At 38.5% G+C, this 26,441-nt stretch overlaps 1 protein-coding gene across 2 annotated transcripts; it reads left to right on the top strand.

Moving 5' to 3' along the window:
• Positions 1-428: 428 nt before the first annotated feature.
• On the top strand, positions 429-26,441 carry BIRC2 (baculoviral IAP repeat containing 2). 2 transcript variants are annotated; one of them, XM_024975705.2, is made up of 9 exons: positions 429-581; positions 1,927-4,047; positions 4,138-4,237; positions 10,933-11,011; positions 11,601-11,649; positions 18,668-18,922; positions 23,009-23,263; positions 23,959-23,997; positions 24,555-26,441. In XM_024975705.2, the coding sequence occupies exons 2-9, from the start codon at positions 3,210-3,212 to the stop codon at positions 24,746-24,748; spliced, it is 1,809 nt and encodes a 602-aa protein (XP_024831473.1). In that variant the 5' UTR covers positions 429-581; positions 1,927-3,209; the 3' UTR covers positions 24,749-26,441. The 2 variants fall into 2 exon arrangements, with proteins under 2 accessions (XP_024831473.1, XP_059731041.1); XM_059875058.1 differs by lacking the exons at positions 429-581; positions 23,959-23,997 and having other exon boundaries at positions 3,058-4,047.

Genomic DNA, 26,441 nt, shown 5'->3' with positions numbered 1-26,441 from the left:
ATTCATTTAATGGAAGCCCAAACGCCGGCAGGTTGCCTCCACCCCGGGACGTGGTCACCCGCGCTGAGGGGAGGCCTCACTCGGGGAGTCGGCGGGGGCCGGACCCCGAACGCGCGACGCCGGGGAGAGGCGCTTCGCCCGCACGGGGGCGTTTCTGCAGGGCTTCCCGCGGCTCGCGCTTCGTCACGTCCCCCTCAGGAGAAGGTCAGGAACGGCCAGGGAACGAAACGTCAGAAATACCCACGCCGCGAGATGAAAAGTCAAAATACCAAGCTAAGGCCCGGCTCCGCAGGCCCCGCCAGCTGACCCACGGCCAGGCCCTCCCGCCCGCGCGCGCTCCCTGAGTCACGCCAGACCCGCACTTCCGCCCTCAAACGCCCCGGCGCCCTCGGGCTGCGTGACGTGATCCCGGCCGGCGCGCTGACGTCACGGGCGTCGGCGTGGGCCTCGCGCGGGCGGGGAGCCTGTGGCGCGCTGGAGCCCAGCCACCCGGCCGCCCCCTTCTGCCGGCGTCGCGTTCAAGGGTCTGAGGAGGCTCCGGGCGGCTGAGCAGTTTCCGCGTCTGCTGCGCCGGCCCCGCGGTGAGTGCAGCTCCTTCCGGGCCCCGGGGTGCGAGGAGGCTTGGGGCGCGCGGGCCCGTGGGACTCGCTTGCCTGCGGCTGCGGTTGGGAGGACTGGGACGACAGGGCCGGGGCCCTTCGGCCGGGAGCTGGGGGGTCGTGGCGAGCTCTCCAGTCTCCTCACTCTCGCCGACGCTGTTTCATTCGGAAGCCCCAACTCCAAAAGTTGCAGTCGAAAGTAAATTTTTTAAATTGACCTGTTGGCAAGCCTCCGCTGGCCGCCGCCCACTTTTGTGGCCATTGGACTCAGCCCAAGATGTTGGTCAAGCTTCTGCAGGGTTTTAAACTTAGCCCTCGGTGGTGTTTTGTTTAGCGTGTTCGAAGGAGGACAGTTTTGTGGGAGCGGGGTCTCCTCTTTCAGATCGCTCCAGCCGCGCTCTGCCACTTTCGTGGTCCACTGTGTGTTGTGAGAAATAGCGCTGGGAAATTAAAATTCAGGTTTCCCTTCTTTTCCCTTGCAGTTTGTCTCTCGGCCTCAACCCCCGAAGCCACAAGTTTGCTTTAAGAGGGCAAATCACTGTAGGGTGCTTGTGGACAAAAGTCTGTTAAGACAGAACGTCAAGTTCTGGTGTAACGGAAGCTTTCTTGCAAGGGGTCGCATTCCCAAGGCCAGTGTTTCACAGAGCCGTTGTGGGGTGTGTTGGTTTTGAGCTGCTTTCTGTGGCTGTTGTTTTGGATTGTAAGGCGTTGTAGAGTTAAAGGGTTATCATTTATTAATGAGTTCCTGACCCATTTTACTCTCACTGGTGAGTTTTCCGAGTTCTGGAGAGACTTGATATTAAAGAATAAAGAACATAGTGAGCGCGCAGTCGTGTCCAGTTCTTTGCGACCCCAGAGGCTGTAGCCCGTTAGGCTCCTCTGTCCAAGGAATTTTCCAGGCAATACTGGAATGGGTTGCCGTGTATTATATCGTCTAAATAACTGCACTGTTGCTCATGGGTGCCGTCTCTTTCAGCACTAGTGCCCCTTTGCCTCTAGCAAACTGCCAGAGATATTACCCTTAAAGTATGTATTAAAGTTGTCACCAGAGGAGGAGAGGAGACCAAGAACAAAATAGGTTTCTGTGTCCATCTTTTTCAAAGTTGTACGTTAAAAGAAATGCATATTTATGCTATGGGCAATGTATTGCATTTATTTTGATAGAGCTTTTCTAATTAGTTTTGGTGACAAATTGCTGAAATTTAAGATGTATTATCTAAAGTGTAAATCATTTTTAGAATTTATTGAACAAGTTGAAAAGAATATATAAATTGTATTCACCGTGAAAATGCAGTTTTCTAAAATAGCTTTTGTTTTTCCTTTTCAGATTTACAGCCCTGAAGAATCTACTTTTTTTCCCTCATTTTTTCCCCTGCAGTAATAAATCCCATTATGGACACCCAGAAACTTTATAAAGGGATATAGTTTGAATTCTGTGGAGTGTAATTTTGTGTATGACTTATACTTTTAAAATATGAAGGGTTTTCAGAAACAAGGCTAGTAGAGTTAATTACTGGCATATTATGCATAAGCAGTGTTGGTGATAAGATCTTGTTAGGCATTTGTGATAATACTAGAACAGTCAAGCTGTATCTTGATAAACTTGATTTACCTTTAAATACAAAATGAGTGATATTGTAGATGCATGATTCTTAAATGAAAGACAAGTTATGTAAAAAGGTTCTGCTGTAGAAACCTTATGGTTAACTAGTTTATGGAGGCAATACCTTCAGTTGACCAAATATTATAAAGTGGTAAGCAAAGTTAGGAAGAAAGACAACATAATGATGCTGCAGGAAATGAAAACAAATCCAGACAGTATTAACAAAGATAAGTTAGTGGCTTGTGAGTTTTAACATCGTACACAGTATAACAGATATAGGTTCAACAATGCTTGTAGGTGTTGACATCCTCCAAAATTGTTAACTGAAGCTACTTTAACTTTCTTAAGTAAATACTATGATGATAAGCTATGTGAAATTGGCCTTTAGATAATGTGACCATATGAAGACTTACTGTTTACTAGAATAAAAGATTTTTTTTATAAAAAATATATTAAGAGTGCTTGGAGGGAAAAAAGTCTGCATATAGTTTTTTTTCTCTTATAGGATGGCCATTAATTGGCTTGATACCCAGGCTATGTGATTTGTAACCAAAAGCAAATTAAAGGCATAAGTATTGTGTCTTTGTTTAGAATTTTGGGAATATAAACTTCCTTGAAAAATCAAGGAGTGTTAAACATATTTTCAAAAGTGTCTCAACTTCTTTCAGTCTGCTTAGTATTATACCAAATAGTGAACAGAGATAGTACTTGAGTTAATATAGTCCTAAAGAGTATTAAATAGTATTTTGATAATATAGGAGATAGAGTCATCCTGCCTGAGTGTAAATTCAGATGTAAATCCAGTAAAGAAGGTGTAGTGAATTTTATGTAAGTAGGAGCCTATCATTTGATTCTTTTTTAATGGTGAAAAAAAAAAAAACTAATGTGAAGAGAAGAAAAATTTCATGTAAAGGATTTTTGCTGTCAAAAAGTAAAAATCATTCATGCACAAAACTACCTCCTAAAGACTTGTCCTGGATCCCTTGTATCGAAAAATTAAGAGTGTGATGGAAGACAGCACAGTCTTGTCAAATTGGACAATTGGCAACAAACAAAAAATGACATACGACTTTTCATGTGAGCTCTACCGAATGTCTACATATTCAACTTTCCCCGCCGGTGTTCCTGTCTCAGAAAGGAGTCTTGCTCGTGCTGGTTTTTATTACACTGGTGTGAATGACAAGGTCAAATGCTTCTGTTGTGGCCTGATGCTGGATAACTGGAAACAAGGAGACAATCCTATTGAGAAGCATAAACAACTGTATCCGAGCTGTAGCTTTATTCAGAATCTAGTTTCTGTTACTAGTCTGGAATCTACTTCTAAGAATGCTTCTTCTCCAATGAGAAACAGTTTTACGCACTCATTATCACCCACTTTGGAACATGGTAGATCATTCAGTGGTTCTTATTCCAACCTTTCACCAAACCCTATTAATTCTCGAGCAGTCGAAGACTTTTCCCCATTGAGGACTAACCCCTACAGTTATGCCATGAGTACTGAAGAAGCAAGATTTCTTACTTATCAAATGTGGCCATTAACCTTTCTGTCACCATCAGAATTGGCAAGAGCTGGCTTTTATTATATAGGACCTGGAGACAGGGTAGCCTGCTTTGCCTGTGGTGGGACGCTAAATAACTGGGAACCAAAGGATGATGCCATGTTAGAACACCAGAAACATTTTCCCAGCTGTCCATTTTTGGAAAATTCTCTGGAAACGCTGAGGTTCAGCATTTCAAATTTGAGTATGCAGACACATGCAGCTCGCCTGAGAACATTTATGTACTGGCCATCTACTGTATCAGTTCAGCCCGAGCAGCTTGCAAGTGCTGGTTTCTATTATGTAGGTAAGAAAATGTATAGCTATACATCTTATGTAGTTCATTTTGATTAATATATTGGAACACGTGTGTATTCAGTTATTGTGTTTTCTTTAGGTCGCAACGACGATGTCAAGTGCTTTTGTTGTGATGGTGGCTTAAGGTGTTGGGAATCTGGAGATGACCCATGGGTAGAACACGCCAAATGGTTTCCAAGGTAATTGCTTTGAAAGGTATTTGTATACACAACTCTGTGCGTAAAAGATGTAGGCATGTTTGTGTGTTTTAAGTTTACATTTCAGTATAACAAAGCTTGTTTATATCATTAGAAAATTAGCCTTTTAAGACACCAAATTGTAACATTAGTTATTTTGGTAGAAAAATGTAGAATATTCTGTAATTTTTTTCTTTTATAAACCATGTATTCAGGATATAACTTAACTTATTCTTGATGCCTCATTCACAGTTATGGCCATACATTACATTTATGTGTTTTCCATTTTGTTTAAAGTATTATAAAAATATGTAAAGTAGAGCAAAAAGGGGATATGTTAGAAAAAGGTAAGGAAAAAGAAAAACAGGAAGAGACATTAAGTGAATCTAGGAATAGGACAAATATAACAATGCATATAATAAAAACCTGATTGTATAATCAGTTTTAAGTGATTATAATTGTAAATTATTTTTTTCTGTACAATTTTATCTTTTTGTTATATGTATCTCTCTTTAGTCACTTTGTTTCTACCGGTATGTCCTATTTTTTTTTTACTATAGCCTGGAAAGAATTTAGAGGCAGTGCTGTTACTGGAATGTTATTGAGTAGTTGTATGAACTTGGACAAGTCATGTGACCCCTTTGAGCCTTTCCTCATCTATAAAATGAGGAAATTGGAATAGGTAATACTGTCTTTTAAGAAAATTACAAGATGTACATAAAATACAATTTTTAAGTATACAGTTTTGTGGCATTAAGTGCATTCACCTTATTCCTCATTCATTACTACTATCAATTTCCAAACTTTTTTTATCTTCCCAAACTGAATCTTGTGTTCATTTAGTTAATTCCTTATATTCCAGCCCCAGGCAACCACCATTCTACTTTCTGTCTCTGTGAATTCAACTCTTTTAGGTACTTTATAAGAGTGGAATCATATCATATAGATAATTTTTCAACTGGTGAGTGACTTTCCTAAATGAGGAAACTCTAAATTATTTTTTGGGAAAAATCATGTTTTATGGTCATAATTGTATTTATTTTTGGCCTCTCCTTGTGGCTTCTGGGATCTCAGTCCCCATTCAGGGATTGAACCTGGGCAACAGCAATGAAAACACCAAGTCCTAACTACTGGACCACCAGGAAATTCCTAGTTGTCAGAATTTTAAATGACTTGATTGTACTTGGCTCTATGAGATTGGCTTATTCTGTAATTTGGAATTTAATGCTGTATTAAAAAGACAAAAACAGCTTTCTGATTAACAGTGTTTCATTTGCTATAATTTTTCCTTTATAAAGCAAGACCAAACAAAATCTTGGTTTATTTCTGTAATTAATGTTTTGCTTGAAATGGTTACATAAGGGAAAAGGCCAGAAGTACTTTTTGTAAACACTTCTGAAAACAACAAATTTCAATTGTGGATAGTCTTTCATCTCAGAAAATGAAAACCCAAAGTGGATAATCATTATCACTGTATTTTAACACAATTTATTTATTCACTTATTAAATATTTGCATGCCTACTAGATACTATTTTACTTCTGTTTTTTCTCTCCTAACATTTTTAGTTATAATCATTCAAAAGAATTTCCTTTTTCATAAGTATTAATATTTACACGACAGTGTGGAGTCAAATGAAAAGTCAATCCAAAGCAAAATGAAGAAGAACCAAATTAAAGAGAAAGTCAAAATAGTTTTGTGGTACTATTACATATGAGGTTGAAAATAAAACTGGCAGATAAATGCTGATTTTGCAGCAGACCAGTAAGAATACTGGGATTCCTCTTGATTGAGCATGATAGTTCATGACAGTAACAGCATTATCTGGTGGCAAGAGTCTTAGGAATAAGTAGTTAGAAGTAACTGGAAAATCATGATGATCTTTTTTTCCCCTTTATAATATCATTTTTAAAAAATTGAAATATAGTTAACATACATAATATGTTTCAGGTGTGCTGTGTCCTGATTTGATGTTTGTATACATAATAAAGTTGTTACCATGATAAGCCTAGTAACCATCTGCCCCTATACAGCTATTGCAATATTGTTGACCATATTAAAACATTTTTTTTCTTTGAAGGATAATTGATTTTGGGGCTTCCCTGGTGACTCAGACAATAAAGAATCTTCCTGTAATGTAAGAGACCTGAGTTTGATCTCTGGGTGGGGAAGATCCCCTGGAGAAGGGAATGTCTGCCCACTCAAGGATTCTTGCCTGGAGAATTCTATGGACAGAGGAACCTGGTGGGCTACAGTCCATGGGGTTCACAAAGACTCGGCCATGATTGAGCGACTAACACTTCAACAACAAAGTCATAATTGCTTTTGCACACATTTTTTTTGCTGTGTGTATATTACATCCCCATGGCTTATTTATTTTATCACTGAATTTTTTATCTCTAAATCCCTTTCACCTATTTCCCTATATGCTTCTGAATACTACTTTAGATGCTGGAGATATTAACAGTGAATAAGACAAGACAAAAATCTTAGTCCTCATAGAATTTATTGGAAGGAGGAAGTATGGAGCAGCCAATGTTCAGTATACTTCCTATCTTTAGTCATTATAAGTTAATCAGTCCCAGAATAAAAATAATTTAGACCTATATTAAGATCAGGAACAATGATGACTTGAACCATGAGCATGTTTACATGATCTCTACTAAATCTACCCCAGTCATCACTTGAAGGACATTGGGTTGTTTCCAGTTTGGAGCAATAATGAATAAAGCCACTCTAAAAATTAGTAAACCTTTGTGAACTTGTTTTCATTTTGTTTAGGTAAATACTTTAAATACTTAGAATTGGGATTAGTGGGTTGGATGGCAAGTTTTGTTTACCATGGTAATTTAGAAGAAACTGCCAAATTGTTTTCTGAAGTGGCTGTAGAATGTGTGAGACCTCCAAGTATTCCAGATTCTTAATGACGTGGTAATATCTTTTTGATTTTAGCCATTCTAATAGATGTGTAGTGGTATTTCACTGTGGTTTTAATTACCATTTCCTTAGTGATTAATGATGTTTATTTGCTATCTAGATGTTTATTTGCTGTCTATATAAGTTGTCGCTCAGTGTCAGCAAGGAATTGGTTCCAGGACACTCCCAGGGTTTCCCCTCAAGAAACCAAAATCCGTGGGTGCTCAAGTTCCTCGTAAGATCATAGTAGAGTCAGCCCTTTGTATCTGTGGGTTCTTTATTCTTGGAACTGTGTTTTCTTTGATGAAGTGTCTTTTAAAGAAGTTTTTTTTTTTTTTTAATTGCTAGGTTTTGAGAGTTCTTAATGTATTCTAGATACAAGTTCTGCATCAGTTGTGTTTTGGAACATTTGAGTCTGTGACTTGTTTTTTTTATTTTTTTAACAATGTATTTGATGAGCAGAATTTTTTAATTTTGATGATGTCAATTTATCAATTTTATCTTTTATGGATTATGCTGTTGGTTTATTAGTTAAGAAATCTTTACTTAACCTAAGAACAAAAAGATTGTCTCCTGTGTTTTCTTCTACAAGTTACACTGTTTTAGGTTTTGTATTTACGCATGTAGTCCATTGTTAGTTTGTTTCTGTATACAGTTTGGACATAGATAAAGGCTAATATTTATGAATATTGAGTTGTCTATGTCCATTTGTTGAAAAAACAAAAGGGAAGAAACAGATGTTATATGAACTTCCTGGAATAACCATGGAGAAATTCTAGTAATTTGAAAGCAAGTATTTGGGAAACACTGTCACAGTATATATAGATGAAAATACTTGATACTCTTTATTTTTTTAGGGGGTTTGTGCTTCCTATAAAATGGAAGAGTGGACAGTAGAGAAAGATTAGCAGTCGTTTTGTGAAATATTATATTTTAGGCATCAGTTCAATTCAGTCGCTCAGCTGTGTCTGACTCTTTGCAACTCCATGAATCACAGCACGCCAGGTCTCCTTGTCCACCAACTCCTAGAGTTCACTCAGACTCATGTCCATCGAGTCGGTGATGCCATCCAGCCATCTCATCCTCTGTCGTCCCCTTCTCCTCCTGCCCCCAATCCCTCCCAGCACCAGGGTCTTTTCCATGAATCAACTCTTCACATGAGGTGGCCAAAGTACTGGAGTTTCAGCTTCAGCATGAGTCCCTCCAATGAACACCCAGGACTGATCTCCTTTAGGATGGACTGGTTGGACCTCCTTGCAGTCCAAGGGACTATCAAGAGTCTTCTCCAACACCACAGTTCAAAAGCATCAATTCTTCGGCACTCAGCTTTCTTCACAGTCCAACTCTCACATCCATACATGACCACTGGAAAAACCATAGCCTTACTAGATGGACCTTTGTTGGCAAAGTAATGTCTCTGCTTTCCAATATGCTATCTAGGTTGGTCATAACTTTCCTTCCAAGGAGTAAGCATCTTTTAATTTCATGGCTGCAATCACCATCTGCAGTGATTTTTGGATCCCCCCAAAATAAAGTTTAACACTGTTTCCGCTGTTTCCCCATCTGTTTCCCATGAAGTGATGGGACCAGATGCCATGATCTTAGTGTTCTGAATGTTGAGCTTTAAGCTTTTTCACTCTCCTCTTTCATTTTCATCAAGAGGCTTTTGAGTTCCTCTTCACTTTCTGCCATAAGGGTGGTGTCATCTGCATATCTGAGATTATTGATATTTCTCCCTGCAATCTTGATTCCAACTTGTTCTTCTTCCAGCCCAGCGTTTCTCATGATGTACTCTGGATAGAAGTTCAATAAGCAGGGTGACAATATACAGCCTTGCTGCTGCTGCTGCTGCTAAGTCACTTCAGTCGTGTCCGACTCTGTGTGACCCCATGGACGGCAGCCCAACAGGCTCCGCCATCCCTGGTATTCTCCAGGCAAGACATACTGCTTTTCCTATTTGGAACCAGTCTGTTGTTCCATGTCCAGTTCTAACTGTTGATTCCTTACCTGCATACAGTTTTCTCAAGAGGCAAGTCAGGTGGTTTGGTATTCCTGTCTCTTTCAGAATTTTCCACAGTTTATTGTGGTCCACACAGTCAAAGGCTTTGGCATAGTCAGTAAAGCAGAAATAGATGTTTTTCTGGAACTCTTGGTTTTTCCATGATCCAGCAGATGTTGGCAATTTGATCTCTGGTTCCTCTGCCTTTTCTAAAACCAGCTTGAACATCTGGAAGTTCATGGTTCACAATTGCTGAAGCCTGGCTTGCAGAATTTTGAGCATTACTTTACTAGCGTGTGAGATGAGTGCAATTGTGTGGTAGTTTGAGAATTCTTTGGCATTGCCGTTCTTTGGGATTGAAATGAAAATTGACCTTTTCCAGTCCTGTGACCACTGCTGAGTTTTCCAAATTTGCTGGCATGTTGAGTGGAGCACTTTCACAGCATCATCTTTCAGGATTTGAAATAGCTCAACTGGAATTTCATCACCTCCACTAGCTTTGTTCGTAGTGATACTTTCTAAGGCCCACTTCACATTCCAGGATGTCTGGCTCTAGGTGAGTGATCACACCATCATGATTATCTGGGTCGTGAAGCTCTATTTTGTACAGTTCTTCTTGTGTATTCTTGCCACCTCTTCTTAATATCTTCTGCTTCTGTTAGGTCCATACCATTTCTGTCCTTTATTGAGCCCATCTTTGCATGAAATATTCCCTTGTTATCTCTAATATTCTTGAAAAGATCTCTAGTCTTTCCCATTCTGTTGTTTTCCTCTGTTTCTTTGCATTGATCGCCGAGGAAGGCTTTCTTATCTCTCCTTGCTATTCTTTGGAACTCTGCATTCAGCTGCTTTTATCTTTCCTTTTCTCCTTTGCTTTTCACTTCTCTTCTTTTCACAGCTATTTTTAAGGCCTCTTCAGACAGCCATTTTGCTTTTTTGCATTTCTTTTCCATGGGGATGGTCTTGATCCCTGTCTCCTGTACAGTGTCATGAACCTCCATCCGTAGTTCATCAGGCACTCTGTCTATCAGATCTAGTCCCTTAAGTCTATTTCTCACTTCCACTGTATAAAATAAGGGATTTGATTTAGGTCATACCTGAATGGTCTAGTGGTTTTCCCTACTTTCTTCAATTTCAGTCTGAATTTGGCAATAAGGAGTTCATGATCTGAGCCACAGTCAGCTCCTGGTCTTGTTTTTGCTGACTGTGTAGAGCTTCTCCATCTTTGGCTACAAAGAATATAATCAGTCTGATTTCGGTGTTGACCATCTGGTGATGTCCCATGTGTAGAGTCTTCTCTTGTGTTGTTGGAAGAGGGTGTTGGCTACGACCAGTGCGTTCTCTTGGCAAAACTCTATTAGTCTTTGTCCTGCTTCATTCCATACTCCAAGGCCAAATTTGCCTGTTACTCCAGGTGTTTCTTGACTTCCTACTTTTAGACATACCACATTACAGTTTCTAAAACTTATGTTAAGCTTCCAAAGTAAATTGTCTAGAACAGCATTTTCCAAGTCTTACCTTTTTCTCCTTTGAGGTCCAGACGCCTTTACTGTTATTGTATTAATGTAATCAAATAAAAATATCAGAATGTATCAATACATAGTAAAAATTTGTGATGTTTTATGAGAATTTTGTTCCTGTTAGGTGTATATGTGTACTAGGTTGTGATGTAAAATGTTTGTACTATAGTATATAGTCCAAGAGTTTGAAAACTGCTTTTCTAGAGTGATCAGAGTATATTTTTGGCATAAAAGAATTTAAAAAGTTTTCCTCTTATGTTTTAGGTGTGAGTTCTTGATACGAATGAAAGGGCAGGAGTTTGTTAGTGAGATTCAAGCCAGATATCCTCATCTTCTTGAACAGGTAAATATGTTTTTATAATTGGCAACATTGGATTCTCCTAGATAATAATTACAAAATACGATTAAAAGTGATCTTTATTTCTTTTTAAAGTTAATGATAGTTATATGTTTTATGTCCATCTTAATGAAACTTTTTAGTTTTTTTTCAGACTACCATGTTTGTTCATGGCTTTTAAAAATTATTTTTTAGTTTTTTGAAAAGTTACACAACCTGCCCCTGTACAAATTTGTGGTAGGGTTGGAAAAGAGTCTTTAGTATCTCCTTCTCCTTTTTGAGAAAAATAAAAAGTAACATTTTAGGAATTTGGAACCTCAGAGAGTGGTTAAGCTGAAATACAACTTTCTAAGTGGAATGAGAAACCATTAATACTTTTTCCTGCTTTCCTGATATTTAAATTCTAATATGGAATTAGCTGCAGTTTAAGGAAATATTTTATGGTGATTAAGATAAAACAGCAAAGTGCAGTATGTAAACTACCCAGTTTTCAAAGCATGTGCATAGTACTTAAGATAAACTTACCTTAATGTGGCTATGCTCAGATTGTTTGAGATTCTGGATTTTACCTATTTTTTTTTTTCCTGTTTCATAGCTCTTGTCAACTGCAAATACCTCTGGAGATGAAAATGCTGATCCACCAAGTATGTATGAAAATATCCCAAATAAAGAATAGGATTTAAGAGTATTAAAAATAAAAGTTTGTAAATAAAGGATTTCTGAGGTTATAGAAAAAAGTGCTAAGAAGTTAGCTCGTAAATATTATGTATCTTTCTATTCTCTAGAGGAGGGAATGGCAACCCACTCCAGTATTCTTGCCTGGAGAATTCCATGGACAGAGGAGCCTGGCGGGCTGCAGTCTGTGGGGTTGCAGAGAGTTGGACATGACTGAGCGACTGAGCACATACACATCTATCTTCTAAGATTCATGACATTTTTAGAGGATTCTTAGAAGTGTTCTAGTTTTTGTTCTTAAAGTGCTCATATTCTAACTGGGGAGACAAGATAGGAATACCAAATGAGAGGTGCAAATAGTAAGCTCTCCAAAGAGGGAAAGTTTGCGGTAAGCTATCATGTTTGGAAAGGCCCAGGTTACATGATTTGAGAATTGGGCTAGAAAAGTAGGTATTTGCCTGGATGTAGTATTTTAGTGCAAGGGTAGGAAATACATCTTCTGGTTATAATTTATAATCTTAGCTACATCTGGCATTTAGTGTAAAGTGTTATTTAGTCTACTGTTACCTTACTAACTTTCTGTCTGGATGATCTAACCAGTGTTGGAAGTGGGATATTGAAGTTCCCTTCTATTATTATATTCCTCTGTATTTCTCCCTTTAGTTATGCTAATATTTGCTTTGGATATTCAGATGTGCCACTGTTTTGTTGCATATAAGTTTACAATTGTTTTATGTATTCTTGATAAGTTGACCCCTTCATCACTGTGTATAGTGATTTTCTTTGTCTCTTAGCACTAATTTTGACTGAAAGTTTATTTTATTTTATGTAAGTAGAGCAACTCCTCATCACTTTTGATTATCATTTGCATAGAACTTTTTTATCTTTTCACTTTCAGCCTTTTATATCTTTCCACTTGCAGTAGGCCACGTACTGTTAGATCTTTTGGGGTTTTAAAATCCGTTCAGCCGTTCTGTGTCTTTTGATTGGAGAATTTAGTCTATTTTCATTTAAAATAGTTACTGATATATAGGGACTTTTTACTGTTTTTTTTGTAAATTGTTTTCTGACTGGGTTTTTTTTTTTTTTAGTTCCTTTGTTCATTTCTTCCTCTCTTGCTGTCTTCATCTCTGACTTAATTTCTATAGTAGTGTACTTTAATTTCTCTATTGTATTTTCTGTATCTACTGTAGGTTTTTTCTTTGTGTTTACCATGAAGCTTACATAAAATATCTTACAGATATAATAGTCTGTGTTAAGCTGATAACAACTTACCTTCAATCGTTTAGAGAAACTCTACAGTTTACTTATCCTCACCCCATGTTTTACACTATTGATGTCGTACTTTATATCTCTTTATATTCTGCATCTAGAAACAGATTATTGGAGTTGTAGTTGTTAGTATTGTTTTTTATTTTTCTGTATTTTTCTATAAGTACTCCTTTAAAAAAATTTTATTGAAATATAGTGGATTTACAGTGTTATGTAGTTTCAGGTGTACAGCATAGTGATTCTGTGATACTATATATTCATTCTTTATCAGATTCCTTTCCCATATAGTTTGTAGTAGAACACTGAGTAGAGTTCCCTGTGCTATACAATAAGTCTTTGTTGGTTATCTCTTTTATATATAGTAGTGTGTATATGATAATCCCATGCCCCTAATTTTTCCCTTTCCCCAGACTTTAGGTTTGTTTCTGAAATCTATGAGTCTGTTTCTGTTTTATAAGTTAATTTAAATCATTTTTAAAAAAACATTTAGATTTCACATATGAGCAATATCATATGATGTTTGTCTTTCTTTGTCTGACTTAGTATGTTAATCTCTGGGTCCATTCATGTTGCTTCAAATGGCATTATTTCATTCTTTCTTTGTGGCTGAGTGAATTCCATTATATATATCTACCATATCTTCTTTATCCACTCCTCTGTCAGTGGACATTTAGGTTTCTTCCATGTCAGGCTGGGCTTTCCAGGTGGCTCAGTGGTAAAGAATCCACCTGCCAAGCAGGAGATGTGGATTTGATCAGTCCCTGAGTTGGGAGGATCCCTTGGAGAAGGAAATGGCAACCCACTCCAGCACAACTTTTGCCTGGGAAATCTCATGGACAGAGGAGCCTGGAGGGCTACAGTTCATGGGGTCACAAGAGTCGGACACAGCTTGGTGACTAAACAACAACAATGTCTTGACTATTGTAAATAGTGCTGCAGTGAACATTGAGGTGCATGTATCATTTTGAATTATGATTTTCTGCAGATATATGCCCAGGAGTAGGATTGCTGAGTCATATGGTAGTTATAGTTTTAGGCTTTTAAGGAACCTCCATACTGTTCTCCATAGTGGTTATAACCAGTGTACATTCCCACCAGTAGTGAAGGAGGGTTCTCTTTCTGTACTCCCCTTCCAGCATTTATTTTTGTAGACTTTGATATTAGCTCTTCTGACCAGTGTGAGGTGATATCTCATTGTAATTTTCATTTCTATTTCTGTGATAAACTAGTGATGCTCAGCATCTTTTCATGTGCCTTTTGGCCATCTGTATGTCTTTAGAAGATCTTCTGTCTCTTTTTGATTGGATTTGTTGTTTTTACATAGAGCTAATGAACTCTGTATATTTTGGAGATTAACCCCTTGTCAGTCACTTTGCAAATATTTTTTTCCCATTCTGTAGGTTGTCTTTTTGTTTTGTTTCCGGTTTCCTTTGCTGTGCAAAATGTATTACTGTTGTTTTAACTTATACTAGACATACAATTACAGTATAGTGTGTTTTGAATTTGACCTGCATACTTAATTTTACCAGTTAAGTTTTATACTTTTATATGTTTTCATGTTATTACTTAAGGTCTCTTCATTTTAACTTGAAGAAATCATTTTACTGTTTCTTATAAAACAGGTTTCATGTTCATGAACTCTGTCAACTTCTGTTTGACTGGAATGTCTTTATTTCTCCTTCATTTCTGAAGGACAATTTTGCCAGTATTTGTTTTGCTGAAAGTTGTACTTTTATTTTGGTTTCAAAGGATTTGTTAACAAAAGAAACTGCTTGTTACACACGAATAAGCAGTTTCAATATTTAATATTCAGTAATTAATTTGGCTTAATTTCAGTGTACAGTCATAAAAGAAAAGAAATAGAGACAGTAGAGAGAAATAATAGCATATACATCTCTACATTGGGCCAACACCCACGTTGATCTAGCATTGAACAGTGCTGGAAGTCCCACGTAACAGCAGTCTGGAGTCCTAACTGGGAAAGGGTCCTGTCAGTACATCCACCACACAGGCCAGACTTCAGATTGCAGCTTTGGGAGCTGCTGCTTATGATCCTCGGCCACAAACTGATAACAGTTTGCATGCGAAAATGCAGTTCTGGTTTTTCTTTAACTTTTACAATGCTGTTTGTTTCATCTTGTGAGTCATAAAGTTCTTTAGACTCTGGGGGCCTGATTGAGTCCCCAGAGGCTTAAGAAATTCTAAAGCTGGATTGCCCCAGTGGTCCAGTAGTTAAGAATCAACCAGCTAATGCAGGGACACCAGTTCAACCCCTGGTCCGGGAAGACTGCACATGCTGCAGAGCAGTTAAGCCCATATGCTACCACTACTGAGCCTGTGCTCTGTAACACAAGAAGCCACCACAATAAGAAACCTGCACGTTGAAATTAGAGAAGGCCTGTGCAGCAAACAGACCCAGTGCAACCAAGAATAAATAAGTGAATAAATAAATAATCAAATACAAAGCACTCGTTAAAAAAAAAAAAATCCAAAACCCACTCCCTTTCTTATCTGAAGTGCTGTTTGACTTGCTGGTAACGATTGGTGTTCATGCATGCAGGCAGGCATGTAGTCCGGGCAAGGTCAGAAGTCGGTTAGAGGTATTCTCCCCTACTTGCGAAGCCTGAACAAGGCTACCTTCATTTTGAATTTCCCAAACAGTGTTCTTGGTTGGCATTTGTTTTTCTTTTATCACTTGGATATATTAAGTCTTTCTCTCCTAGCCTGCAAGGTTTCTGCAGAGAAATGTGCTGATAGCCTTAGGGGGTTCCCTTGTATGTAATGATTCTTTTTTTTTTTTTTTTTTTGCTGCTTTCAAAATGCTTTCTTTGTCTTTTTGTTTTTAATATTTTGACTATAATGTGTCTTGGAATAATCTCTGGCCTGATCTTGCTTGGGGTTCTCTGTACTTGCTCTTTCTGGATATCCGTATCTCTCCCAAGATTTGGGAACTGAAGTTTTAAGCTATTATTTCTTAAAGTAAGCTTTCTACCCCTTTTTTCTGTCTTCTGGGATTCCTGTGATGTAACTGCTCATCTGCTTGGTGGTGCCCTATAATTCATGTGGTCTTCTGTCCCTCTTTTATTCTCTTTTTGTTCCTATAACTGGCTAATTTCAAATGATCTCCATTTGGGTTCTCATTCTTTTTTTCTTCATGATCAAGTCTGTTGAATTTCTCTATTGATTTTCAGTTCTGTCCTTTTTTTCTTCAGCTCCACGTCTTCTGTTTGATCTTTTTTCTTTTTCTTGATTAAATTTCTGATTCTGGTTTCTATTTCTTGTTTAAACTTCTGATTTTGTTCATGAATTGTTATTTTCATTTAGTTGTTTACTGTTGTTCTCTTGAATTTTACTGAGTTTCTTTAAGGTGACTGTTGAGTTCATTGTCAGACAAATCATAGATCTTCATTTCTTTGGGGTCAGTCTGGATGTTTATTAGTTTCTTTTGATGGTATTGTATGTGCCTTATTTATATATTTATATGCTGTATGTAGCCTGGCCATAGTATCTGTGCATTTGAAGGAGCGAACACCATTTCCAGTTTTTACTGATTGGTCTTGCCAAGTGAGGACCTTCTTTTGTCAATTTTGATGGATACAGAGCTGTTTTGGGGTCTGTTGCTGGGACCATAGTCAGGGATTCTGGCACCTGGGTACAAGCCAGTCTTCTCAAAATCACTCTCCTTGGTTTTGGAATACACTAGGCTTTCAGAATCTTATATCTCAATCACAGAGCCTCTCACAAAGGCACTTTGGTCCTTGGACGGATTCCAAATTGTTGTTGCGTGGGGAATCCAGATGGGAGACATCTTAATTAGCAATCTTGCTATCATTACTCTTTTGTATCCTTCTTAAGGTATCGTCCTCACTTGGCTTCCTGGACACCACATTGTTGATTTTCCCATTTCCCTGGTTGATCATGAACAATTTCCTTTGGTGGTTACTCCTTTTTCAAACCTCTTATGTGATGGAGTACCCCTCAACGTTCAGCCCAAAGGTAGTTCTCCATTTCCTGAGCTGCAGACTAGCACGTTCAACCACCTGTTTAAACCTCTGCTTGTTTATAATGGGTTTCTCAGAGTTAATAGGACCAGAGCAAACATTTTCTCCCTGCCCTTCGTACCTCAGATGTGCTTTTTCTCTGATCTCCCTTGCTCAGTTAATGTTCCCCACTTCCTGAGGTTGACTTAAGTTAGACATCATCCCTGATTCCTCCTTTTACTTTGTGTATTTAAGCTATTAAAAGTCCTTTCATCTCTATAATATGCCCCAAATCTTACCACTTCTCTTCATCGTCCCCACTGTTAACCTGATTCAAGCTTCTATCACCTTTTGTCATAAAATCCTAACAGGTCTCCCTGACTCCATTTTACCTCACTAAAGTTTATCACAGAGCTGCCAGAATCAGCTTTTGAAAAAACAAATCAAGTTTTATCAGTCTTAGAATATTCTAGCAGACTTAAAATATAAACTCCTCCCAAGGCTCTACGTGATCTAGGCCTCACCCTACTCTCTGACTGCACCGCCTTACTATTTCTTGAATAATATCAAGCTTTCCTCTTGACTTGAGGCTTTTATACTGGCTGTTCTCTTTGCCTGAAAGACTTCTTTCAGATATTCCCATATTCATTCCTTATCGTTCAGTTGTTTGCTTTGCTGTTACCTATTCAGACAGGGTTCCACATACGTTTGAGCAAGGGAGCACACACAGTGTATATTTACATTTATTATACAACAGTTTTCCAGCAGATGGCAGTAAAGTATCTTGAAGAATGATGTCTTTTTATAATTTTCACATTGCCATATTGGCTGGCATTTGTTATCAGAAAATGCCTCTCTGATCACCTTATCCTGAATGTCCTCCTGCTGCTTCCTAGTTTGTCTTAACCACCTTATTCTGCTTTATTTTCTTCAGAACATGTGTTGCTATCTGAAGTCATTTTAGTTTAATTCTTTAATCACGTTTTTTTAAACCACGTTTTTAGATGTGTTCTGTGTGAATTAGTCTTCCACTTTACTGATCTTCCCATCTTTGTTTTTTTCTGCTTCATCTGTCCACCTCTTCAGGTCCTGTCTATCCTTAAGGTTCAAACTCTTGTGTGATCTTTTTCATTAAGTCTTTGTTGATTTCTTCCACTTTCCTAGCTGAATTGAGATTATTCTCGCTTCTAAATTTGTGTAGCATCTCAGTTTCCAAAAATAACTGTACAACAGAGTCATTTGAGGAATTTTTAGGATATTCGTATGTTCCATCCCTAAAGACTCTAACTAAGATATGGGAATTGGTATTTTTTTAAAGTACAGCCTGTTACTGGGCTTCCTTGGTGGCTCAGTGCCACCAAGTAACCTGCCTGCCAATGCAGGAGTCATGTGTTCGATCCCTGGGTTGGGAATATCCCCTGGAGAAGGAAATGGCAGCTCTCTCCAGTATTTTTGCCTGGGAATTCCTATGGGCAGAGGAGTGTGGTGGGCTGTTGTCCATGGGGTCACAGAAAAGTCGGATACAGCTTAGCAACTGAACAACAATAACAGCAGCCTCTCCTTTGATCCTTACCAGGTTCAGACTTCTGTTGGAGTTATAGGTAACTTGTGCATACAGCTCATCTCCATTACCAGCATATAATCACGTCTAGAGTAAAGATTATATCAGAGTCATTATTGTTCCCCATATTTTTATATTTATGGAATTTACCCAAATATATATCTTTTAAAATAGTTGTTCATTTTGGACCTGGAGAAAGTTCTTCAGACGATGCAGTCATGATGAATACACCTGTGGTTAAAGCTGCCTTGGAAATGGGCTTTAGTAGAAGCCTGGTAAAGCGGACAGTTCAGAGTAAAATCCTAACAACTGGAGAGAATTACAAAACAGTTAATGATATTGTGTCAGCACTTCTTAATGCTGAAGATGAGAAAAGAGAAGAAGAAAAGGAGGAAGAGAAGGAAAGACAAACTGAAGAAACAGCATCAGGTATTTGGGAACGTTAGTCCCCTGCATTATTTCCGTTGAGGTCTTGTAGGACTGTCTCATGTGTTGCAGGACAGTGAGTATCCCTGTCTCTCCACTGACTGCTGGTGGCAGCCAGCAGTCATTTCCAAACCTCACATTCCCTTCACTGTGAGCAACGTATTACCCTAGTTGAGAATCACTGACTACAGTTTTTTTTCTTTTTGAATGTTTTTTTCTCCCCAAGAAGATCCCTGATTTATGCTAATCAGAGGATTTTGTCATAATTTCTTTCTTGAGCTATATTGCCTTTCTCCCTCATACATTAACAGATCTAAACTGTTTGGAAAAAGTAAGATTTTAAAGCTGGGGGCCTGTCTCATTTCTACTTTTTTTTTTAAAGTTCCTTTAAATCATATTCTTAACATGGCATTTTACTGTCTAATCCTAGCTTAGTGATCCTTATAGAAAAAATAAAATCCATGATGAAATTCTAGGATTTGATAAGCACCTCCCCAACACAAAGATCATAGGGAATTGATTTTGGTATTCATCTTTATTGTGTTAAGCTTCAGACTTCCACAACAAGTCTTCTGAGTAATCATTCCTTTAACAAATACTAACTGAACATGATCACCTGTACCAAGTACTGTGCTCCCCATGGTGCTTGCTTTCAAGGAGCATAGAGACTAGCTGTGGAAACTAGTATGCAAAAAGATAGGGTTACAGGGCCAGTAGAACTGAAAGTTGCATACATAGTGTAAATTTGACTGTCAGACTGGAAAACACTTTTTCTATTTAAGCTTGTAAGTAATGATAGGAATAGTTTGAGAACTGTATCATTTGGCCGTGTAGCAAAATGTTTAAGGTCTGATTTCTAGTTGAGACAAATTTGTGTTTAAATCCTGGCTTTGTCAGTTACCAGCTTAGTGATTAATTTAACCAGAACTCTTGTTTTCTCATCTGTAAAACAGGGATGATAGTACTACAAATTGCATGGGGCAGCTATAGAAATTAAATGAGAGGTTACAAGTAAAACAATTTAGTGCCTTTACCTAGCACATCAAAATTTTTTTTAAGTATATTGCCTTGGGAAGTGGGAGGGTCTTCGTGCAAGAAAGGGCCCAGGGATAGTGAGATTATTAACCAGAGGGCAGGAGGAGAAAGGGACCACAGAAGATGAGATGGTTGGATGACATCACTGACTCAATAGACTTGAGTTTGAGCAAATTCCGGGAGATAGTGAAGGGCTCCTGGAGTGCTGGAGTTCATGGGGTCACAAAGAGTCGGGCACGACTGACCAGCCGAACGACAGCAACAATAAAATACACGTTAAATGAAATCACTCTAATAAACCTGGACACCATAGTTTTGTGACTTTCTTGTATTTTGTAAAATTCAGAGAAAAGTCTTGAATTACAGCTTTGAAATTGTTTCTTAATAATCAAAAAAAGAATAGAGAGGAAGAGTTTAGGATACTAATAAGAGAAGATCATTAAAACACCTGACCGATATATAGATTAGAATGGGACATAAGCAAAGCCAGGAGACAACTCTTTTGTTAGTAGGGTTGGAAATGACATGGAGCTATAGCATCAGGTGAAGAACAGATCTGTTAGTAGTAAGGTGAATTATTAAGGCAGAAGGATAAATAAGTTGTGGGTAGAGAAGGGACTTTCATAATTTTGAGATGAATAGTGTGTTTCACTCCTTGGTGGTTGTTCAGTCACAGATGAATAGTGTGTTTCACTCCTTGGTGGTTGTTCAGTCACTCAGTCATGTCCAACTGTTTGTGACCCCAAGGGAATGGTCTTTTTTTTTTTTTTTTTAACAACTTTACAATAGACTTCTTTATTTTTTATTAAACTTGTAAATATAGAGATGTACAAAATGCTAAAGCCTTTGGCTGTGTGGATCATAGCAAGCTGTGGAAAACTTTTAAAGAGAGGGGAATACCAGATCATCTTACCTGTCTCCCAAGAAACCTGTATGCGGGTCAAGAAGCAATAGTTAGATTGGTTCAGGATTGAGAAAGGAGTATGACAGGGCTGTGTGTTGTCACCCTATTTATTTAACCTATACACTGAGCACATTGTGAGAAATGCCAGGCTGGTTGAGTTACAAGCTGGAGTCAAGATAGACGGGAGAAATATCAACAACCTCAGATATGTGGATGAAACCACTCTAAAGGCAGAAAGGAAAGAGGAACTAAAGAACCGCTTGATGATGATGAAAGAGAAGGGTGAAAAAGCTGGCTTAAGACTAAATATTAAAAAAAACTAAGGTCATGGCATCTGGCCCCATTACTTCATGGCAAATAGAAAGGGAAAAGGTGAAAATAGTGACACATTTCCTCTTCTTGGGCTTTAAAATCATTGCAGATGGTGACTGCAGCCATGAAATCGGAAGACGATTGCTTCTTGGCAGGAAAGCTATGACAAACCTAGGCAGTGTGTTGAAAACAGAGACAGCAGTCTGCTGACAAAGGTCCGTATAGTCAAAGCTATGGTGGTCATGTACGATTGGTAGAGCTGGACAGTAACGAAGGCAGAGCACCAAAGAATTGACGCCTTTGAACTGTGGTGCTGGAGAAGACTCCTGAGAGTCCCTTGGACAGCAGGGAGATCAAAGCATTTAGTCCGAAAAGAAATCAGCCCTGAATACTTATTGGAAGGACCGAACAGCAACTTTTTTTTTTAAGGCTGAAAGCAGGCAATTAAATATTGGTGATTGGGGCATCAAAAGAGGAAGTTTTTGAAAAATACTTCAGGAATTTATGCCTATAGTCTATTTAACAATGGATTTTGTGTGGTTTAAGGTTAAAGGAGAAAACATTACTTTAAAAACAAGACTAGGCTTGATTCGTATGCAGTCTTTTTAAATTGCTATAAACCTAGACCTTTATAAAATATTGGTAGCCAACTCTGTGCCAGATACTGTGATAAATACTTCACATATATCTCATTTAATCCTTACAACTCTTTGAGAAAGGTACTATTATTATCTACATTTTACAGATGAGGAAACTGAGGTATGTGAAGGTTACGGCACATAGCTACTAAGTGGCTGTGCCTGTGTGGGCAGCTAGGTTTGTCCTAACTCTGCAGCTCAAACTCTTCAGCACTGCTTACTGCTTTTATTCCCTGCCCCCCGACTCTGGCTCTTTGTTGCTGAACGCAGGCTGTTCTCTAGTTGCAGCGAGTAGGAGCTGTTCTCTGTTGCGGAGTGCGGGCTTCTCACTGCGCTGTCTTCTCTTGTCGCAGAACACTGGCTCTAGGCCCGTGGGCTTCAGAGGTTGTGCTGCATGAGCTCAATAGGTGCAAGGCTCTAGGGTGCCAGCTCAGCAGTTGGGGAGCAAAGGCTTAGTTGCCCTGCAACATGTGGAACCTTCCTGGAACAGGGATCAAACCCATGTCCCCTGCATTGGCAGGCAGATTCTTAACCAGTGGACCACCAGGGAAATCCTGCTTACTACTTCTTAAACACGAAGAGACTAGGAGACTTGATTCTACAACTGATTGTTCCTGTGACACTGGACAGGTCACTCATTCCTCCTGAGTCTTTCTTACCCTATCTGGAAATAAGAAACATTCATAACCGACTTGTTTCATTGATAGGATCTTTTTATCTAATGAGACAATTCATATGAAAATGCTTATAAACGTAATGTGATATAATGCAAAGAGAAGTCAGTATTTCATTGGGGCAAAGTATAGAGGTGGCATATTCATATTATCCTTTAAAATTCTCTTCCTACTTTCTGCAGGATAAAGCAGGATTCTAAGATAGGTTAAAAGATAAAATGTTACAGAAAAACCCAAACAAACATTTTGGCCAACCCAATATATAGACTCAAGTAGGTTACAAAAACAGAGGCCATGTGTATACTACATACTATGCCATGGTATAGTATGTATACTATATACCTACCAAATCTTCTGAAAGTTTTCCAAATGACAGACATTAAGATGCAGACAAGTAATTTTGTTCTTTTTTTCTAGCTCCTATTTAGTGTCTGAATTGTTCATAGTGTTGGTTGTTAGTGACTATGAGTGTGGTTGGAGCAGTTTATAATCTAATATATTTTTTCTTTTTTTTTTAACATTGAAGATGATTTGTCATTACTTCGGAGGAATAGAATGGCTCTCTTTCAACAGTTGACGTGTGTGCTTCCTATCCTGGATAATCTTTTAAAGGCCAATGTAATTAATAAACAGGAGCATGATATTATTAAGCAAAAAACACAGATACCTTTACAAGCAAGAGAACTGATTGATACCGTTTTAGTTAAAGGAAATAGTGCTGCCAGCATCTTCAAAAACTGTCTTAAGGAAATTGACCCTACATTATATAAGAACTTGTTTGGTGAGTTTGTTGTACAATTATTTTTAGAATTGTGTTCATCTTTGTGTTTGATAAATTGAATCCAGTTAGCAAACTGTGTACATTTGTTCTAAAAAAGTGAAGTCTTTTATTGCCCAAGTAGCTTGGCTAAATAATATCCAATGATATATAACTAAAATCTATGTATTCAATACATAGTAGGGGAAAAATAATATGTAGTAGGCAAAGCAGTCTTGTATTTGGTAGAGTAATGCTTTAAAATATTTTTTTAATTGAGGTGTAGGTGGTTTACTGTATTGTGTTAGTTCCAGGTGTACAACAGTTATTTAAAATTTTTATAGATTATATTCCATTTATAGTTACTATAAAATATTGGCTATTTTCCCTGTGCTATACAATGGACCTTGTAGCTTGTTTATTTTATACATAGTAGTTTGTACCTCTTAATCTTCCTACCCCTGTTTTGCCCACCCCCACCCCCACTGGAAATAGTGCCGCCACTAGTTTGTTCTCTATATCTATGTCTGTCTTTTATGTCACGTTCACTAGTTTTGTGTTTTAGATTCCACATATACATGGTGACGTAGTGTTTCTCTGACTTATTTCACTAAGCACAATACACTCCTGGTTCCATCTGGGCTGTTGAACGTGACAGAATTTTATTTCTATGGCTGAGTGTTAGAGTGATTTTTTTTTGTATGTTTTTCTTTCCTCAGTGGAAAAGAATATGAAGTATATTCCAACAGATGTTTCAGGTAAAACAAAATTAAGACTTGGGACCAACATAAAATATTACCCTTAAAAAAATTATTTATGTATTTATGTATTATTTTTGGCTGTGCTGGGTCTTTGTTCCTGTGCAGGCTTTCTCTAGTTGTGGCGAGTGGAGGCTGCTCTTCATTGCAGTGCACAGGCTTTTCATTATGGTGGCTTCTGTTGCAGAGTACAGGTTCTGGGGTGCACAGGCTTCAGTAGTCAATGTGTGGGCTCAGTAGCTGTGGTTCCAGGCTCTAGAGCACAGGCTCAGTAGTTAGGGTTCCTGGGTTCCAGAGCACAGGCTTAAGTAGTCGCAGTGCGTGGGCTCAATAGCTGTGGCTCCTGGGCTCTAGAGCACGGGCTCAGAAGTTGTGGTGCACAGGTTTAGTTGCTCCACTGCATGTGGGATCTTCCTAGATCAGGGATTGAACTTGTGTCTCCTGCATTGGCAGGCAGATTCTTTACCAATGAGCCACCAGGGAAGCCCCTATCCTATTATTTTTTTAATGGAAGGTAAAGTAGAAACTGAATTTCACTGAGGTTTTTGTTGTTATAGGTCTGTCCCTGGAAGAGCAGTTGAGAAGGCTGCAAGAAGAAAGAACTTGTAAAGTGTGTATGGACAAAGAAGTTTCTATTGTATTCATTCCTTGTGGTCATCTGGTAGTATGCCAGGAATGTGCCCCTTCTCTAAGAAAATGCCCTATTTGCAGAGGTATAATTAAGGGTACTGTTCGTACATTTCTCTCATAAAAGAAAAATAAGCTGTATGTTAGCTTATGTATAAAAATCTTTAAAATATTGTCTGAAGTTGTTTGAAGTAAAAAAAGGAATTACTGACTCCTTAATTAGTAACATTTGTATTCTCTGCTTTCTTTGGTACTAATACTTGTGTTTCAAAAAAATGGTGTCATATATAATATTTAATCTCTGTTTATATGAAAAGTAAGGTTTATGTTTGAGCTGTGTTAGTGTACAATGTGCACACAGAAGTTAAAGGAGCAGTGTTAATGCTGTTATGTATCATTTTAGGAGTGATGGATCTGGTATTCTTTCTGAAAGCTTTGAGTACTACTTTAGAGTACAGTTGAAAAGAACTGGAAACCAGGAACTCTGGAGTTTATCACAGTTATATTGCCAAATTCTCATTGGTTCTTTTTCAGTTGTGTTGTTTTTCAAATAGTGGTACAGTGTTGAGACAAGGTCCTGGTTCCTACTCAAAAAAAATATGCATAACAAAGTCTTTGAGTTCCACAGAACTGGGGCCCCCACCCAGGTGGAGGATGGTAACATCAGGCTGAACACAAGATTCCTGGAGCACCGCTCCGTTGCCTCACCAGTAACCAATCAGGAAAAAATCATACACCCTGAAGCCCTCATCCCAAATGTTGCCTCCTGTTTCTGGGGACCAGTGATGACCATCCTATTAGGTCTCCTGTTTGGCCCCTGTCTATTTCATCTCTGAGAGGAGCCAACAGTTTCAAGCTAAATTGCTGTTATTACAAGGTGAATGCTGGTTTCAGGCACAGAATACCTCAACTTAGATCAGGTAGAGAGAGACTTCTGCTTTGTTAGGCAGGCCTACGCCCATGCACAGCAGGAAGAAATTACAGAAGGAAAAGACCTCCGCTCCAGTTCCCAAGAAGGATCTTGATTTTGAAGTCTCTCAGCAGGGAGTCAGGGGAAGCAAACTGACTGAAACCGCCCACCCTGGCCAGGCACCATAATAACCATTTGCAAGAGTTGTTTTACAACAGGAGATCCTGGTATGGAACACGGAACTAGTAAGCCACCACAAACCGGAAGGGTTCAGGAAAGGTCAAAATGAGACACCACATGTCCGACAACCTCCCAGAATCCTCACATCTGGCATCCATCTTGGCTGAACCAGGCGTGCACCGCCAGGAAGGACTCTGAGCCAGAATGATTTGGCTAAAAACAACCCGGAAACTAATCCCATCACCGTAAAACCCGAGACTGCCAGAGCAGTTCTCCTGGGTTCCTTCACCCTACTGCTCTCCACTTGGGCGCCCCTTCCTGATAAAATCTCTTGCTTTGTCAGCAAAAAATAAAATGGTGTCATATATAATATTTAATCTGTGTTTATATGAAAAGTAAGCTTTATGTTTGAGCTGTGTTAGTGTACATATGTGTACACAGGAGAAGTTAAAGAAGCAGTGTTAATGCTGTTACGTATCATTTTAGGAGTGACTGGATCTGGTATTCTTTATGAAAGCATTGAGTACTACTTTAGAGTATTGTTGAAAAGAACTAGAAACCAGGAACTCTGGAGTTTATCACAGTTATATTGCCAAATTCTCATTGGTTGTTTTTCAGTTGTGTTGTAAGATAAGGATTTTTCTCTTAGTGGTATAAAAGTTTTTCCCTAGTTTGTGAGAAACATCTTAATAAAAGGTCTTTAAAAAGACTACATCAATTCACATCA

This window comes from Bos taurus, chromosome 15 (genome assembly GCF_002263795.3).
Source record: "Bos taurus isolate L1 Dominette 01449 registration number 42190680 breed Hereford chromosome 15, ARS-UCD2.0, whole genome shotgun sequence".
In the NCBI taxonomy this organism is placed as follows: domain Eukaryota; kingdom Metazoa; phylum Chordata; class Mammalia; order Artiodactyla; family Bovidae; genus Bos; species Bos taurus.
This window is presented reverse-complemented; position numbering and strand designations above follow the sequence as displayed.

What these genes read in the sequence shown, in the direction of transcription:
- BIRC2 (XM_024975705.2), top strand. Translation starts at nt 3,210, where the DNA reads ATGGAAGACAGCACAGTCTTGTCAAATTGGACAATTGGCAACAAACAA. An exon ending in ATCCTCATCTTCTTGAACAG is followed by an intron (nt 11,012 to 11,600) that starts GTAAATATGTTT and finishes CCTGTTTCATAG; the next exon opens with CTCTTGTCAACTGCAAATAC. An exon ending in AACTGAAGAAACAGCATCAG is followed by an intron (nt 18,923 to 23,008) that starts GTATTTGGGAAC and finishes TTAACATTGAAG; the next exon opens with ATGATTTGTCATTACTTCGG.